The 16,920-nt window shown below is 42.9% G+C and overlaps 2 protein-coding genes across 2 annotated transcripts in view; one reads left to right on the top strand and one right to left on the bottom strand.

Annotated features, from left to right (window-relative positions):
* The window catches only part of itgb8 (integrin, beta 8), an 18,522-nt gene continuing 1,602 nt past the window's right edge, over positions 1-16,920 (bottom strand). Inside the window, exons 3-16 of the mRNA XM_061810136.1 lie at positions 16,283-16,454; positions 16,055-16,161; positions 15,681-15,820; positions 14,259-14,424; positions 11,222-11,380; positions 11,011-11,106; positions 9,793-9,885; positions 9,030-9,170; positions 5,628-6,036; positions 5,314-5,536; positions 5,111-5,217; positions 3,832-3,939; positions 1,808-1,971; positions 1-1,472 (exon numbers count right to left, since the gene is read on the bottom strand). Of these exons, the coding sequence (XP_061666120.1) occupies positions 1,350-1,472; positions 1,808-1,971; positions 3,832-3,939; positions 5,111-5,217; positions 5,314-5,536; positions 5,628-6,036; positions 9,030-9,170; positions 9,793-9,885; positions 11,011-11,106; positions 11,222-11,380; positions 14,259-14,424; positions 15,681-15,820; positions 16,055-16,161; positions 16,283-16,454 (2,208 nt within the window). The 3' untranslated portion in view covers positions 1-1,349. The remainder of the gene's footprint in view (positions 1,473-1,807; positions 1,972-3,831; positions 3,940-5,110; positions 5,218-5,313; positions 5,537-5,627; positions 6,037-9,029; positions 9,171-9,792; positions 9,886-11,010; positions 11,107-11,221; positions 11,381-14,258; positions 14,425-15,680; positions 15,821-16,054; positions 16,162-16,282; positions 16,455-16,920) is intronic.
* LOC133495494 (transmembrane protein 196) overlaps positions 15,778-16,920 on the top strand; it is a 25,448-nt gene continuing 24,305 nt past the window's right edge. Inside the window, exon 1 of the mRNA XM_061810673.1 lies at positions 15,778-15,846. The gene's annotated coding sequence lies outside the window, so the exon portion shown is untranslated. The remainder of the gene's footprint in view (positions 15,847-16,920) is intronic.

Here is a 16,920-nt window from a genome sequence, read left to right on the forward strand (position 1 = left end):
TCAACAATCTTGGGCTCTTTTATTGTGAAAGAAAGACATGTTATACAACAAATCACAGTGGACACTAAACCTACAAACAAGTGCTGCTGTTACTTCAATGAGATGATTCACTTATTGTAGATTTTTTTTGGGGGGTGGGGTGGGGGGAGTAACCAACATCGTACCTCAAGTAGACTCACTGTATAATAGTACAACTTACTTATCAAGTAATGAGAAAATACATTACAATAAATAGTAGTGTTCATGGCTTAGCAGAAAAAAAAGATAAAGCAGCTAATGCTGTAAACATAAATCGTCTCAAATTGAAATCACATTTAAAAAAAGAAAAAAAAAACAAAAGAAAAGGACTGGAAGGTCATCTAGTGCAGAGAATGGACGAGCACTCTACCACCTAGGATCTTAGTACCTTTCGAGCTTAGCTTGGACATGTACCGTGGATTCAAAAGTGTTAAGTCATCAGTCCAGTTCGGTTGGTTGTGGCAGGTGGCCAACATACAGCAAGCGCACTTTTCATTTGAGGTCACGTGTTCATGCTTATGATATTACGCTCCCAGGAAATGGTACCCTTTTATTGTTATTCCAGTGGATTTGTTACTGTGCCCTTAATGCCCGACGTAGCACACACACAAAAAAAGTTATTTCAATCCCACTGAACGGCTCTCGTGCCCCGAAATGATGGAACACCTCAGTAGTACAATGCAAAATAAGTGCAAGTCTAAACAGATCGACAACTGAAAATCACATGAAACTACTCTGATAGAATAATAATAATAATTACCCCCCCAAAAGCCCAAAAAGCCTGAATGCAATGTAATTGATCAGTCAACAAAAAATGAAACAAAAGAAAAATGAAAGAAACGAATCAATTAAAAACACGCAACGCGCAATAGAAAATAAGTGCACATCATAAATTAACCCTAAAGTCATAAAGCAACATGCACTACGTGTGCAGACAGCGGAATTGGTGAAAAAGTCGTACCTCAAGCTGACCACAAGGGGGCAGGATAAGCCCGAGACAAAATATTTAGATCATAAATTTGGGAATCGAAGCCCTCACGCCACACAAGACACAAGCACGCAAACGCGTATAAATTAGAGTGGCAATGGCTGGATGATCAACTTTTTACAAAACTTACATCAGTACCACCGCACAGGGAGTTGGGGGGGGGGGGGTGCAGCCCTATAACCAAAAATACTGTACTGGCCATCTCAGTCCCAAAGTCTTAAAAAAACAACAACATCATCATCATAACATGGAGGTTTTCAATTGCTTACTACCGTCGGACATTTCCCATCGGCAGCCAAGTAGATCACAGTCTGACTCCTCGACTTCCACTTGCGCCCACCGATCACTGCCAAGGTTCACCGAGGGGCATCTTGACTTGAACGGTCATCTCCAACGAATGGTCAGGCGACCGGTCTCTTCTGTAAGTCACTGTTTTCTCATTGCTTGTCGGGATGAAGGACAATTCCTGAAGGGTGGCGGCGAATATGCAATATCGGTTACGATATTCAGCAATGTTGCAAAATTTATTTATGAGCCATGGTTGGAGTACGTTTATGGACCGCTGTAAGTCAGACAAGCAGTCCAAAATAGTTTAGACACCTTTTCCCTCCATTTTCTCAGCAGCATTGCATTTACTAAAGCTGGGAGAGGAGTGGAAATGTAAAACGCAGATGTAAGCATGTTGGCTTGCCTGCAGTCATATAGCAGACAAATCCTGACAGTTAAACGATCTTTAATAATTTTTTTTTTTTTCAAAGTCAGCTTCTATTAACTCCTTGCTGGGCTCGCGGGTGAGCTCACCTTGCTAGTGCAGTGATATTCTCCGTCCTGACCGGCATCTCCGGGCGACCAGCCTCGTTTCTGCAGGAGCAGCCTGGAGACTGCCACCACCACCAGCCCGCACAGAACCGTCAGCGCGCACACACTCAGGAAGGTCCCGACCAGCCGGCCTCGACTGGCGCACTCTGTGGACACACACACACACACACAAACACACACACACACACACACACACACACACACACACACACACACACACACACACACACACACACACACGTGTCAGAAAGAGGTGCATTTTGAAGTTAATGAAACACGTCCTATTGGCAGGGGTAGGGAACAAAACCTATCGTAAAAAATTAACTTCCCATCCTGAAAGTGATTATAATACCAAAGTAATAATTTAAACCTTAAAGGAGAATTCCGGTGGTTTGCATTAACAATGTATCCGATAGGTCATGTAGTATGCCATTTTCGCGAGTCACATGACCTACGTGGACGGATGTGACGTGTTACGTGCCGTTCCAAACGCTCGAATACATGGGACACAATTTAAGCCCAGCGCTGATTTCTCGGATTTAACCTCATCTGATGAAGAAATAGCAATATCGGTTGATCGAGAAGACGGAGGAATACTTCCATACAGATTTGAACCTGTGGCTGTAAATAATGTTGAATATTCGGACGATTCTTCGGGCGGAATGATGCGGACTGGGAGGCCTAGGTTAACCCTAACCCCTGAAAATTCGTAATTGTCGATAAAAATCTTCTCAAAAGACTATTAAATGAGAGAGGATTTAACATCACATTGTTAAGATTGAGTACATATTACATGACCTATTGGATAAATTGTTAATGCAAACCACCGGACTTCCCCTTTAAATGTAATCCAAAATACTCAGCCTCATACTAATATCGTTACCAATTTATGTTTAAAGATGAAGGGCTTACAGATGATTATGTTATAGAATTAACAAAACAATGCATCAGAGGTGCTCTGTAACTCCGACTAACGACTCAGGCTAAACTTAGCTCCTTCCCAAGAGTCGAGCTATCATTTCATCATATTTGCTTGATACCCATTGCTACTTTCCTACAAGCCAGGGCTTTCATTTCAGCCTATGGAGAGCATTTTTGAAAGAGCACAAATAAACTAAATACGGCAGTACTGTAGTTGAGCGTTTCAGCTACTAGCTGAGGTTGACTCTCTTTTAGGCATTTGAGAGGCTGCCTTTCAGTTGCAGTCTATGGTGACCGGCCTGTAGAACCCAGACGAGGATATCCAAGTAGGTCCCCCAGAGGTTCTAAGAGTTCTAGGACTTTGCATTTTACAGCCCTACTCATGAATTTGTCAACTAGTGTCAATGACTGTCTGCTTTCAATTGTCCAAATTTCCCCGCAGGGATAAGTAAAGTTTTCAGTATCTTGAATAGGTGCATTTGTAAATGTCAAACCGCAAATTGGCGGGAGTTCACTGTACTGTGCTTCAGTATGAATGATACGCACACGCACACAAACGGCGCTCTGAATAGTTGGCTATTAGCCGGGTCTCTGCTGGGACCGTGTGTGGATGACAGCCTCGCGGCTCAAAACAAAGAGCCCAAAGACATTTAGTAACAGGGTTACTATGGAGACCTGGCTCCCGCTGCTCCCGGGTGGAGTAGGCGTCAGCAGAGTGTCCCGCTGCGTTTAGGGGATAAGGGAGGATTGGGGGGGGAATGCACGGATGCACAATGAGCAGTTTTGTTCCAAAACTCAGGCGGGGATGAACTGTAACACTTAGATGTGCAAACGCGTGTGAAAGTGTAAACCTGAGCGTTGTGTATTTGAAATTGCGTACGCGTGCGCATGTGTGTGTTTGTAAAAGAGTAAAGTTGAGAAAGAGAGCAAGGAAGAGGGGGGAAATGTAAAATGCAGCTGCAACTCTTGACAGCAGGCTTGCTGACTCAAATGCACCAGGGTGCAGTTGACCCGGAGTGATAGTAGTGCTGGAATGAAGGCAAGTGTTTGACTGTTTGTGTGTGTCTATGTGTGTGTGTGCATACCTGCTCTTGTGCTAATGTGAAGCTGGTTCCGTCCAGACTCTGAGCTTGTTTGAAACCAGTAGCGACAGTGGTCACCACTGATGTGCATACACTGAATCCAATTTCCCCCTGGTTGCGAAATAACGATAATTTGATTATAAATAATAACAATAATATAGTAATCATATATTGTATATAAAATAAAATGTTAAAAAATAATAAAAAAAATTATAATTTGGTGATGTTAAGAGTAAACATTAAGGCAAAAATCCCAATTGTTGAGTTAATGAAAAAAAATCATCATATAAAAAAAAATTCACAAATTCTGCCAGGGTATGTAATCTTATGAGCACAACTGTATGTATATGCAGTCATAGGCACCCGTCATATTGCAATAAAAGCATAGGCTACTTTTTCGTAACCTCTAGATGGCAGCATACATTTATAAAATGTAAACTTTTTTCCCCCCAGTTTCACGTATGCCCAACTATAGTGCGCACTATTGAGTTTTGACAATTTTTTTAGGGGAAAAAATATGTATTAGTATGGAAGCATATTGCTGCCACACCCCAAAATAAGGTCCCTACCACATTATAACGTGATGTTTCACATTATAATGTGATTTGTTTCATATTATAATGTGAATCATTTCACATTATAACGTAGATTTGTTTCACGTTATAATGTAGAAAATAATGAAAAAAATAAATTTCACCCCTCTTCACGCAAAACGTGGAATTGGTGAGCTTTTTACGTAGCCGTGGTGATTACCTCTTGCATGAAGACTGGCCCTTATGCATGGAGCAAGAACATGCATTTTATTCTTAGCATCCTATAGTTTTGTGAAATGTGTGAAAAATGCAATGAAATGAAAACATTGAAACGCGTCACATTATAATGTTAAACAACTCACGCTATAATGTGAAATGATTCACATTATAACATGTAATTAACTACATTATAATGTGAAATATATCACATAATGTGGTGGCGACCTTATTTTTTTTTTGTGTGTCGCAGCAATACACTTCCGTACATTACTGTATACACAAGAAATTATGGTACAATAAGCCAATCCTGTGCTCTATCTGCAGGCTACTAGTAGTACAAGAGGTACTACAAGTGGAGTCCTAGGTGGTTCATAAAGGCCTATTTTACCTTGCAGAGTACTGAATCATACTATGTTTTACTGCAGAAATGTCATACTGTTGTGGAAATAATATCATTAGTGAGCCAAAGTAGTACAATGAGCGCACCGTAATTGTTCTACTCGAGGGTACCAAACAATAAAAAGCTCTACCTGACATCAAATCGCTGATATAGAAGACGTCCGATTCGCAAGTGTGGTTACAGTGTCCCGCCTCATGTTGTCTGAGACCATGAGACGCGTGACAGTCCACACACTTCCTGGAAGAGACGCACAACGCCAACAAAAACACATCAGCTTTACAGATACACAGCGGTTACCCATCATGCTTTGTGGCAGCAAAAATAATGACGCACCGGTGTGACTGGCAGGAGCTCTGACAAGCAGGACATCTCTCGCAGAAGTCTCCAGAGAATCTGTGGTTGTCACACACGCACTGGCCGCACACACACGCGCCTCGTCCGCTGCACAACGAGCCGTCAGGTGTTTGGCAGGTTGCCGTGGAGATGGGACAACCGCAGCTATGGCCTGTCCAATTGTCCTCGCACACACATTCGCCCAACACACACACACCACGTCCTGAAAGGAACAGACAGGAGTAAGACAATTTGCACGACGGTTTTAGGTTATGATTGCGTTTCGTTCGTAGTTTTGTCTTTAGAAAACGTACCCCCACACAGCAGTCCGTCTTTGTAAGAACAGGAGAAATCATCCTTCTCGCAGTATTTTCCATAGATCGTACCAAGTCTACTGCGTTCACACACACACTTCCCACATTCGCACACCCCACGGCCGCTGCAGTCCACATGAGAGCCTTCCGCTCGACAATTCCACTTTGATTCATTAACAAGTCCCTGAAGCGGCACGTGCCGCTGACCGCCGCCATCCGTAGTCCCCCCACACGGCGACCGGTCGTTCTCGTGGCAGCGTCCGGTTGACCCGCAACGACACTGACATTTGGAGCGGATCCGAACGGTGGTGGATTCGTTGTAGCCCACAGGGCGAACCATGGCTAGGATGTCTTCATCCGCACCGTGGTCGGGACAGGAGTGGAGGCCGATGCTGACGTTAAAGTAGACCTGTGGTCAGTTTAAAAAACAAACAAACCAAAAAAAAAAAAAAACCATTAGCAAGCATGTGAATATTCAGCCTTGAAGACATGGATGAATTGAGTTCACAGTTGGTTCAGAGAAACATAGTGTACAGTGAAGAAAATAAGTATTTGAACACCTTGCTATATTGCAAGTTCTCAAACTTAGAAATCATGGAGGGGTCTGAAATTTTCTTTGTAGGTGCATGTCCACTGTGAGAGAGATAATCTAAAAAGAAAAATCCAGAAATCGCAATGTATGATTTTTTTAATGATTTATTTGTGTGATACAGCTGCAAATAAGTATTTGAACACCCAACAAAACCAATGTTAATATTTGGTACTTTGTTTGCAATTACAGAGGTCGAACGTTTCCTGTAGTTGTTGACCAGGTTTGCACACACTGCAGGAGGGATTTTGGCCCACTCCTCCACACAGATCTTCTCTGGATCAGGCAGGGTTCTGGGCTGTCGCTGAGAAACACGGAGTCTCAGTTCCCTCCAATGATTTTCTTTTGGGTTTCGGTCTGGAGACTGGCAAGGCCACGCCAGAACCTTGATATGCTTTTTACAGAGCCACTCCTTGGTTTTCCTGGCTGTGTGCTCCGGGTCATTGTCATGTTGAAAGACCCAGCCACGACCCATCTTCAATGCTCTGACAGAGGGAAAGAGGTTGTTCCCCCAAATCTCACAAAACTGTACATGGCCGCTGTAATCCTCTCCTTAATACAGTGCAGTCGTCCTGTCCCGTGTGCAGAAAAACACCCCCAAAGCATGATGCCACCACCCTCATGCTTCACAGTTGGGACAGTGTTCTTGGGATGGAACTAATCTTTCGTCTTCCTCCCAACACGGTTAGTAGAATTATGACCAAAAAGTTTCATTTTGCCATAATTTTAACCACAAAATGTTCTCCCATGACTCCTCTGTATCATCCAAATGGTCATTGGCAAACTTAAGACAGGCCTTGACATCTGCTGGTTTGAACAGGGGAACCTTCCATGCCATCCATGATTTCAAACCATGACATCTTTGTGTATTACCGACAGTCACCTTGGAAACGGTGGTCCCAGCTCTTTTCAGGTCATTGATCAAGTCCTCTCGTGTAGTCCTGGGCTGATTCTAAGGATCATTGAGACCCCACGAGGTGATATCTTGCATGGGGCTCCACTCCGATTGGGATTGACCATCATGTTCAGCTTCTTCCATTTTCTAATGATTGCTACAACAGTGGGCCTTTTTTCACCAAGCTGCTTGGCAATTTCTCCGTAGCGCTTTCCAGTCGTGTGGCATGGTACAATTTTGTCTCTGTTGTTTTTGGACAGCTCTTTGGTCTTGGCCATGTTACAAGTTTGAGTCTTACTGACTGCATGGGGTGGACAGGTGTGTTTAAGCAGGTAATGACCTCACACAGGTGTATCTGATTCAGGATAATACTTGGAGTGGAGGCGGACTTTTAAAGGCGGACTAACAGGTCTTTGAGGGTCAGAATTATAGCTGAGAGACAGGTGTTCAAATACTTATCTGCAGCTGTAACACATATAAATCGTTAAAAAAAATCCTTCATTGTGATTTCTGGATTTGTCTTTCTTGATTATCACTGTTTCAGTGGACATCCACCTACGATGAAAATTTCAGACCTCTCCATGATTTCCAAGTGGGAGAACTTGCAATGTAGCAGGGTGTTCAAATACTTATTTTCTACTGATTGTATGGGGTGGACAGGTGTCTTTATGTAGCTAAGGACCTTACACAGGTGCATCTGATCCGTGGAGTGGAGGTGGAATTTTATGTAGGGTCAGAATTCTAGCTGATAGACAGGTGTTCAAATACTTATTTATCGCTGTATTACACAAATAAATCATTAAAAAAATCCTACATTGAGATTCCTGGATTTTTTTAGATTATCTCTCATAGTGGACACGGACCTACGATGAAAATTTCAGACCCCTCCATGATTTCCAAGTGCCAGGGTGTTGAAATACGTATTTTCTTCACTGTATAAACTTTATGATTGTTGGAATCATTCAAATTTGGGTTGTTTGTTGTTTTGCTTTCAGGCCTGTGGGAGACAACATGTACGACGAGTGGGATTAGTGAATGTTGTAACCTTCCCAGAGCTCCCTCACTGTTGGGTGTTTTTATTCCCTTTAAATGTGGGCGGCTTACGAGGGGAAAAAAGTAGGTTGATCCCAAAATAGCGTCTTTGTTCCCCCACTTGATAAGGACATTTAGGAGCTGAACGCTTAGTGAAAGGCCAGCATTTGTCTTGGCAGTAACGGGAGTGTGTGGGTTGGAAAGGTTGGCGTCTTGATAAAGTGGACGTTAAGTTCTACTTCAAAACAAATTAAAAAGACCTGTTTTTTTTTTTTTTTTTAATGAGGCGCACAGGAGAACCTTCGCTAATGATGCTCCTGCGCAGGAAACATTCTGTCTTTACTCATCAAAGGAATTTAATAGGCCGTCGATGTTAATTAGTTTGAAAAAATATGCACAGATTTTATTCTTTTTTTTTATTGTCGTGCTGATAACGATTGGGGTACTTTCCATAATTCATTTTATCCAAGCGTGGATTAAAGGGCTGAACTACTGAGGCATGATTCAGTGGGAGGAGAGGAGATTTATGAGGAGATTAGGGAGTGAAAGGAAAGCAAAAGGACAAAACAAAGTCCTCGGTTGGCGTGACTGAATCTAACAATTTTTTTTTTCACAAGGTTCTGTGGTAATATGATACAATACTGCAGATTTGACATTATGTTCTAAGTCGGAACAAAGTGATTTTAATTACCTGTTTCCAAATAATACATATATTACAAACAAACCAGTCAGGAAATCACCGTTTTTTTTTTTTTTTTTTTTGCATTTAATAGAGTTTTTAGACCTAATCTGCTCATTTAAGATTATTCTCCTTTTTCTTTTCTGTTGTTTGTAGTGAAAGTAATTCAATGCTAAAACTTTGTTGGGTGTGCTTTTGTGGCCTTACCGTCTGGTTAGGCTGCACCCCGAGGCAGCTCTGGCCTTTGGCCGTGGCCCCTTCGGGGCAGATGGGTGACACGGACGTCCAGTACCTGCTGAACACCTCGTCGTCCACTGACACCAACAATGTCACTTCTGCCAACAAGCTCTAGAAAGAAACACATCGGCGTGAGCCAATGCGCTCCAAAAAAGAAATCTTGCATAGCGCCGTAGGAATGCAGATGTGATGATGGGAAATTTGAGCCCCAGAGCGATAATTGTGACTATTGAAATTTGCAGCGTGTCCTCAGAATGCCCTCATTGTTTATTTTTTAGTGCCCTGAAATGCGAGAAGTTTATGGGAAAAAAAGAGGTGGGGCCGAAAATAGAATCTTTGTTTTTCTACATAGTCGGGACACCTAGTTTGTGGGAAGGAATTGGGGTGAGGGGGGTGGATGGAGGGCTGGGGGGCTCTGATGGCTGTTACAATAGCAGCTTCTGTTCAAATTCAGCTGCCTGTATTTGTGCAAGCGTGCACCCAGATCTGTGGATTCGGACGATTCTAGGAACAAATAAAGGAGCGCTGTGCTGGAAGCGGGATTATAGGCCAGACGGCAGCCAGAGGAACAAACCACTAGTCACACACGCACATGCACACGCACACACACTAGTCTCTTGAGATATTCCCACTGCTGCAGTCTCTTTTCCAACCTAGTCCCGTCCTTCTTTTGTCATCGGACGTTTGAACCGATGAGCGCGGGAAGTCCAAAATAAACTAGAGGAGCGTTCACCTTGTACGAGTCCACCACGAGATCAATGAGGTTTGGGGACTGGAAGAAACCGATCTTCCCCAGGTAGGAGCCAGGGAGCAAGCGCACCAACTCCTGCGGGGAGAAAATGTCCCAGATATTCCTGCATTATACAAGAGCCAAAACAATATCTTACTTTTTAGAACAGGTGTCAAAAGTACTCGCAATCTGTTTTAAAGTAGATGCACAGATACTGTGTAAAATAAGTTAATAAAATGGTAATAACAGTGGGACTGGTAATGTGCTGATTCAACTCATGTATTTGTGTAAAAATATTACATTATATAGTTACTGTATATTGCTTACGTTTTTAACATCTTAAGACAAAAAAAATGAAAACTAGAAAAAATAGTTTCTCTCTAACTTAAGCAGTGGTTGTTCTGAGTACAAAGGAAAAAAAACACATTTCATTTGTTTCATGGTGATTAAGAGCTGCATAGCAACAGCTTGACTCTTATGCTATCTAAGCAAAATATTCCCATAGTTTTGCTAGTGTTGTGAAGTACAGTAACTACCCGAAAAATGATAAATGACTTAATGGTAACAACTAGGAAAAATAAAGTCACCTCATGTGCTCTTTCAGATTTGATGGAGAATTTTTGGATGGAGGAGGGTCATGGTTTTTAGGATAGATAAGACCAATCCTTTACGGCCACGGATGGCGTATATACATATATATCTACGTTCCCAAGATCTCAATTAATCAAGATCCTCCTTCTACTTTTTTTTTTTTTTTTTTTGCTAAAGTTGTATGATCATCTGTGAAAACTGAAAAAAGTAACGAGCCCATTTTGACGCAATAAGCTATTGAATGTGTGGATAGTTGTTCTCAAACGTAGGCAAAAATAAAAATAATTGGAAATACTCAAGTACATATATGTGAAAAATCTATTTGAAGGCAGTATTGAAGTGTTTGTACTTTGTAACTTTTTTTTTAACCATTGCTTTTTTAACAGCAGCTTGGAAACTCTTATGTGAGTTGTTTTTATGATGCAAGGGACACACGAACAGTCTTTACCGTTGCACGGTTCAAAATACCTGAATGACGACACCACATCCAACAGTCTTAAGCACTTTGGACTCATTCACCTTTTGACTAATGATGATGAAGGCCACCAAGTAAACAACCTTGTTACAATTGACGCAACAGCCTTCCAATAATTGTGATTTGTGACATGTTTTCTAGGGTGTGGATATTACCTCGTACCACTGGTACTGCTGTTTCTCCACAGCAAAGATGGAGTAAATGTGTTTTTCCAGCAGTTTGTCAGACAACTGGCCCAGACTGGGGTGGTCCTACGGTTGAATATCAAAAGAGAAAAATTGCCTTTTTTTGTTTTAGGGTTAATTTACTAGTGTAAGTAATCATCTATGTTGCTTCTATGGCCTTTTTTTCCCCAAGCGAACTCACCATCCTGGTGCTCCCAGTGTAGACGTTGTTTTCCAGGTGGCACAGACCGTCGTGAGGAATGACGATTCCCGCCAGCCGGCTGTCTAGGGCGAGGTGAGAAGGTTGGTCGGTCATCAGGAGTAACAGACGCTTGGCCTCTGGACGCCAGCCCACGGCTCTCTGAAAAGGAGACGCAGCTAAGTGGAAATAATATCCGCGTGCTTTCCCTCAGGAAAGAAGCGCCGCTTTCATCACAGTTTATTTATTCTACATTTTTTTGCAGAATTACACCTAAGCTAACAGTTTCCGGATACCTTGGTGGAGTTGTTGGGGAAAGAAAGAAGTTCAAGTGGAGTTAGCTGAAGGTGAGTAGCCAAGAATTTTCTTTTTTTTCTGCAACTTTTGTCAACATTGCATCGCCTCAGCAAGTACAGCAAGATTAAATCATTAGGAATACTGTATACAGTAGCTATGTACAGTATAAAACTGCATATTTTGTTGATCTACATTTGGTTCATTTTTAATTATTTTTTTTTAGTTATTCTAAGTCTTTTCATTATCATACTGATATCAATTTGTCATATCAACTATCGTACCGTGCAAATGTAACATTAGTTTATTTATTCTTGCAGCAGTTTGTCCTTTGTTTGTTTTTCTTTTATTATTCTGTGGTCCATTCCAGTAGATGTATACAGTGAAGAAAATAAGTATCTGAACACCCTGCTATATTGCAAGTTCTCCCACTTACAAATCATGCAGGGGTGTGACATTTTCATCGTAGGTGCATGTCCACTGTGAGAGAAATAATCTAAAAAGAAAAATCCAGAAATCACAGTGTATGATTTTATAACAATTTATTTGTGTGACACAGCTGCAAATAAGTATTTGAACATCTGTGTATCAGCTAAAATTCTGACCCTCAAAGACCTGTTAGTCTGCCTTTAAAAGTCCTCCTCCACTCCATGTATTATCCTGAATCAAATGCACCTGCATGAGGTCATTAGCTGCTTAAACACACCTGTCCACCCCATGCAGTCAGTAACACTCAAACTTGTAACAAGGCCAACACCAAAGAGCTGTCCAAAGACACTAGAGACAAAATTGTACCATGCCACACGACTGGAAAGCGCTACGGAGAAATTGCCAAGCAGCTTGGTGAAAAAAGGCCCACTGTTGTAGCAATCATTAGAAAATGGAAGAAGCTGAACATGATGGTCAATCCCAATCGGAGTGGAGCCCCATGCAAGATATCACCTCGTGGGGTCTCAATGATCCTTAGAATCAGCCCAGGACTACACGAGAGGACTTGATCAATGACCTGAAAAGAGCTGGGACCACCGTTTCCAAGGTGATTGTCGGTAATACACTAAGATCTCATAGTTTGAAATCATGCATGGCACGGAAGGTTCCCCTGCTTAAACCGGCACATGTCAAGGCCCATCTCAAGTTTGCCAATGACCATTTGGATGATACAGAAGAGTTATGGGAAAAAGATTTGGAACTTTTTGGTCAGAATTCCACTAACTGAGTTTGGAGGAAGACGAATGATGAGTTTCATCTCAAGAATACCATCCCTACTATGAATCATGGGGGTGGTAGCATCATGCTTTGGGGGTGTTTTTCTGCACATGGGCCAGGACGACTGCACTGTATTAAGGAGAAGATTACCGCGGCCACATATTGTGTGATTTTGGGCAACAACCTCTTTCCCTCAGTCAGAGCATTAAAGATGGGTCTGACTGGGTCTTTCAACATGACAATGACCTGAAGCACAAAGCCAGGAAAAGCAAGGAGTGGCTACGTAAAAAGCATATCAAGGTTCTGGTGTGGTCTAGCCTGTTTCCAGACCTAAACTAAATAGAAAATCTTTGAACGGAGCTGGAACTCTGTGTTTCTCAGCGACAGCCCAGAACCCTGCCTGATCCAGAGAAGATCTGTGTGGAGGAGTGGGCCAAAATCCCTCCTGCAGAGTGTGCAAACCTGGTGTTCAAATACTTATTTGCAGCTGTAGCACACAAATAAATTGCTAAAAAATCATACATTGTGATTTCTGTATTTTTCTTTTTAGATTATTCTCTCTCACAATGGACGTGCACCTACGATGAAAATTTCAGACCTCTCCATGATTTCTAAGTGGGAGAACTTGCAATATAGCAGGGTGTTCAAATACTTATTTTCTTCCCTGTATATATTAAGAGATGCTCTTACTTTTATAATCCACTTAATTCATCTTGATTATTTGCAATTGTACCCAGTACCTTTGTATATATTAGGAGAGGAGTATGTATTCGCTCATGATTTTTTTTCTCGAGCGCACTTGTCAGCAGCACAACATAAAGAGTGATGTGGAAAATGTAAGCACATAGCATAACACATGTGGTAAGAGACTCCAATTTCACTCTGAGTTCATATGGCTCTCAAGGAAAGGAAAAAAAAATTCTCTCACTAGTCACAACCCCCCCTGTTTATGTCTCTGTCATAGACTGTGGGAGAAAAGGGGGTCTGTGAGTATATTTAAGGAAAGTCGGCGAGCTAATAAGATAGGCATGACATAATGGAGAGTCTATTTGTGGAGCCATGAGTGCCCCGGTGTTTCCCTGCAGTCTGGTTACTCAGGCCCCCCTGCATGGCTTGACTCACAGCCCCCCTGCAGTCATAGTATGAGCTACTGCCACTGTGTTGAGAGCGTGTTGGTCCGAGCCAAATCGGGGCATCATTACGTGGGATTCCGGGGGGTGTTCTCTGACGCTATGTCAGAATGCCACCATTCTAGCGCAAAAAAAGGCCCCCCTTTGACCAAATGCACTGACCGGTCAATTTCAATTCATATTTATTGGACTATTAAAATAAAGGCTGGGCTTTCCCTTCCTTTAACATTCCAAAAGCATGCATGTAGGTTAATCAACACACAAACACAACACAAAAGATTGTTTTGTCGTTGTCAATGTGCCAATTTTTTACCAACGATGCCTTATAATTCCTTCATAATTTAGGTTGATTTCTAAAAATCGTATTAAGCAACGAGCCCATGCTGCCGACCAAAGGTGGACTCACACACCTGGCACACAGCAGCCTGCAGCATCGCGTCCAGGCCTCCCTCGGGTGTATCCATGTTCCCCGAGATGCGTTGGCGTTTGATCACGCGTGTGAACTCGCTCATGTTTCCAGTCATGCTTAAGACGTGGTGGAAGCCGTGGGCAGGACGGCAGTGGATCGCGTAGTCACTGGATTTAAGAAAAAAAAAAAAAAAGAAGCCCCAAACGGAAACAGTTATTGATTGTTGTGTTCACAGTGAAAAGCCCCTTGTCTGAGTCTCCCACTCAGAGGCAGCTCGTCATTGGAACAATGGGTCATCCAAAAATCGCAAAGTCACTCTGAGTCACATTGCAGATTGAGGGAAAAATCCTCGGATTTCGCTTTGTTAGTTGCGCACCTCCTTTGGTCTAAAAATATATTTGCAATTAAGTTCATGGATGATGGATAAAGGCAGCACCGTGGACAGATGGCTAACGTTTCTGCGTCATAGTTCTAAAGTCCGGGGGTTCGAAACTAGCCTACCGCCTTCCATAAACACGTCTTAGTTTCACTGAAGTTTCCAAATTCCCCACACGTGTGAGTGTGTACGTGCTCCGCGAAGGTCTCCCAATCGCTCAAAGTCAGCTGGGATCGGCTCCAGGTCACCCGGGACCCGAGTGACAATAAGCGGTATTGAAAATGGATGGATGGAGCAAAAACAGAAACGTCCAAGCCTCAGATGTCCCTTCCCCTTTCCTCAGCATCTTATGTCAAATAATTATTCGTGCTTCATTATGCCACTTGAACGTTCTGCTCTCAGATCTACTTGTACTCCCCCAAATCTTCAAAAGCGGACCAAAAAGCAAGAGACTTCAGCTTTCGGGCTCATCTCAGCTTCCAGGAACTATTTACTGTATACGTTTACTATCTATTCATACCTCAGAGCAGATGGAGAACCTTCTTTTTTTTTGACGAAACTGGGCTGCGACCTGAATCATCTTTAAGTTATGCTGCCCTGCCAGAGACCCCCACTGCTGAGGGACTCTCCCATGATGCGCTGATATCCTCCACTCCATCTCTCATATTCATTTCATTTGTTACTATAACTTCTATTTAGCTTTTTATTTATAACTGTGCAACACAAACAAACAATAACAATAAAAAAATACTGTTTCATTTCATCATGCACGACTGTTACTATTACAGGACCACTACTGCTATGTGAATTAGAGTGCAGATGGCCCATAATAGATCTTGGTTCTGTTTCAAGGACTCTTCCATTCATGTAGAAATGAGCGCGGGGCTCAAGCTAACCTTTACGACTTTTCCTCTTGTCCATGAATTAGTGCTACAAAAACAGCGTTGAACAGGTTTTGCAACCGGAAATCTGACACAGACCACCTCGGGACACCTGTTGTAATATTATTTGAATATGCTACTTCAATCAGCAAACGATTCTTCCGACCTGCAGGGGTTGTTGATCTTGGTGGGATGCACGTTGATGTAAGGCGACACCGGCTTGTCCACGAAGGAGCCGAAACCGAGCCAAAGGTCTGAGGAGTGCTCCGCCATGCGCAGGGACAGAGCTACACCCACAGTCTTGAGCTGCAACGCGAGGGGGAGAGGAAAAGGTACGGAAAGAAATACACATGCATATTCAAATATTCATATCCTGTCTGAAATAATTAGAAAACTGCGGGGGTTGCGGCTTTTTTGAGCGGGCTTAATATGACATTTAAAGCTGTGAGGTGGAGGCGCCAATTAGTTTCAGCACGCGCCTGAAGGTTTTTTTCCCACGTATTTCATATTCGTGGTGGTTCAGTGGGTGGACACACTTACGTGATCGAGATTTTCTTGCATGGATGCGGATACATCCACCAGGTAGTAAAGATCCACCGGATATCGCGGCAGCTGCTTTACGCTAACTATGAAGCTAGCCTCCGCACCTAGCGCGCACAACGATACACACACAAGGATAGAAACTGAATGCCTGAACTGTGAGTCAGGCGCCCCGACCACTGTGCTGCCCAAGTAGAGAAACTGAAATTGAAATCGAGCTGTGCCCACCTGGCGTGAGCGTGATGCTGACGTCTCGCGGCGACACTTGCGTGCCGCTGACGGCGCCGTTGACCTCCACCTTGAGGTCGGATTTCTCTGTGAATTCCGGTCCGCAGCCTTTTCGGAGAAGGTTCACACGCAAGTCACAGCGATGCCAAGCGGCCGCTCCATCCAGAAAGTCCTGAGTCAAATATTAAAATACAATATCGAGAATATGAATAAGGAAAGCGGGCAGGTGGCCGAGGAATGAATGCTTTCACACACGACGCTGGACAAAGGTCAAGGTTCACAAGCTTTGGAAAGCACCTGAAGCTTGTAAACACATTCGTGTCAACTGTGTAGTCCAGGTCGTATGTAAATGTTGGATGATGTGCTAGTTCCCAAACAAGCCACTGTGTTCTTTTGTTTTTTTTTTTTTGTTTTTTTAGTTTTTCACTTCCTCAAGGCTGGGCAGTGATCCTGGAAGGATGCTTTATGAGACAGAACTCCCAGGCAGATGCACACGATTACAGCGGTAGACTAGACTAAACATATGGGTCAAATGTGGCTTTGCCTTTTCTGCTGCGACGTGAGAAAGAGTAGAAATGGAATGGAAACATTCACATGTCCACGCAGGGGTAAGCTTTAAACATCATGTTCACATCTGT

The sequence above is a fragment of the Syngnathoides biaculeatus genome, chromosome 1 (genome assembly GCF_019802595.1).
Source record: "Syngnathoides biaculeatus isolate LvHL_M chromosome 1, ASM1980259v1, whole genome shotgun sequence".
Taxonomy (NCBI): Eukaryota; Metazoa; Chordata; class Actinopteri; order Syngnathiformes; family Syngnathidae; genus Syngnathoides; species Syngnathoides biaculeatus.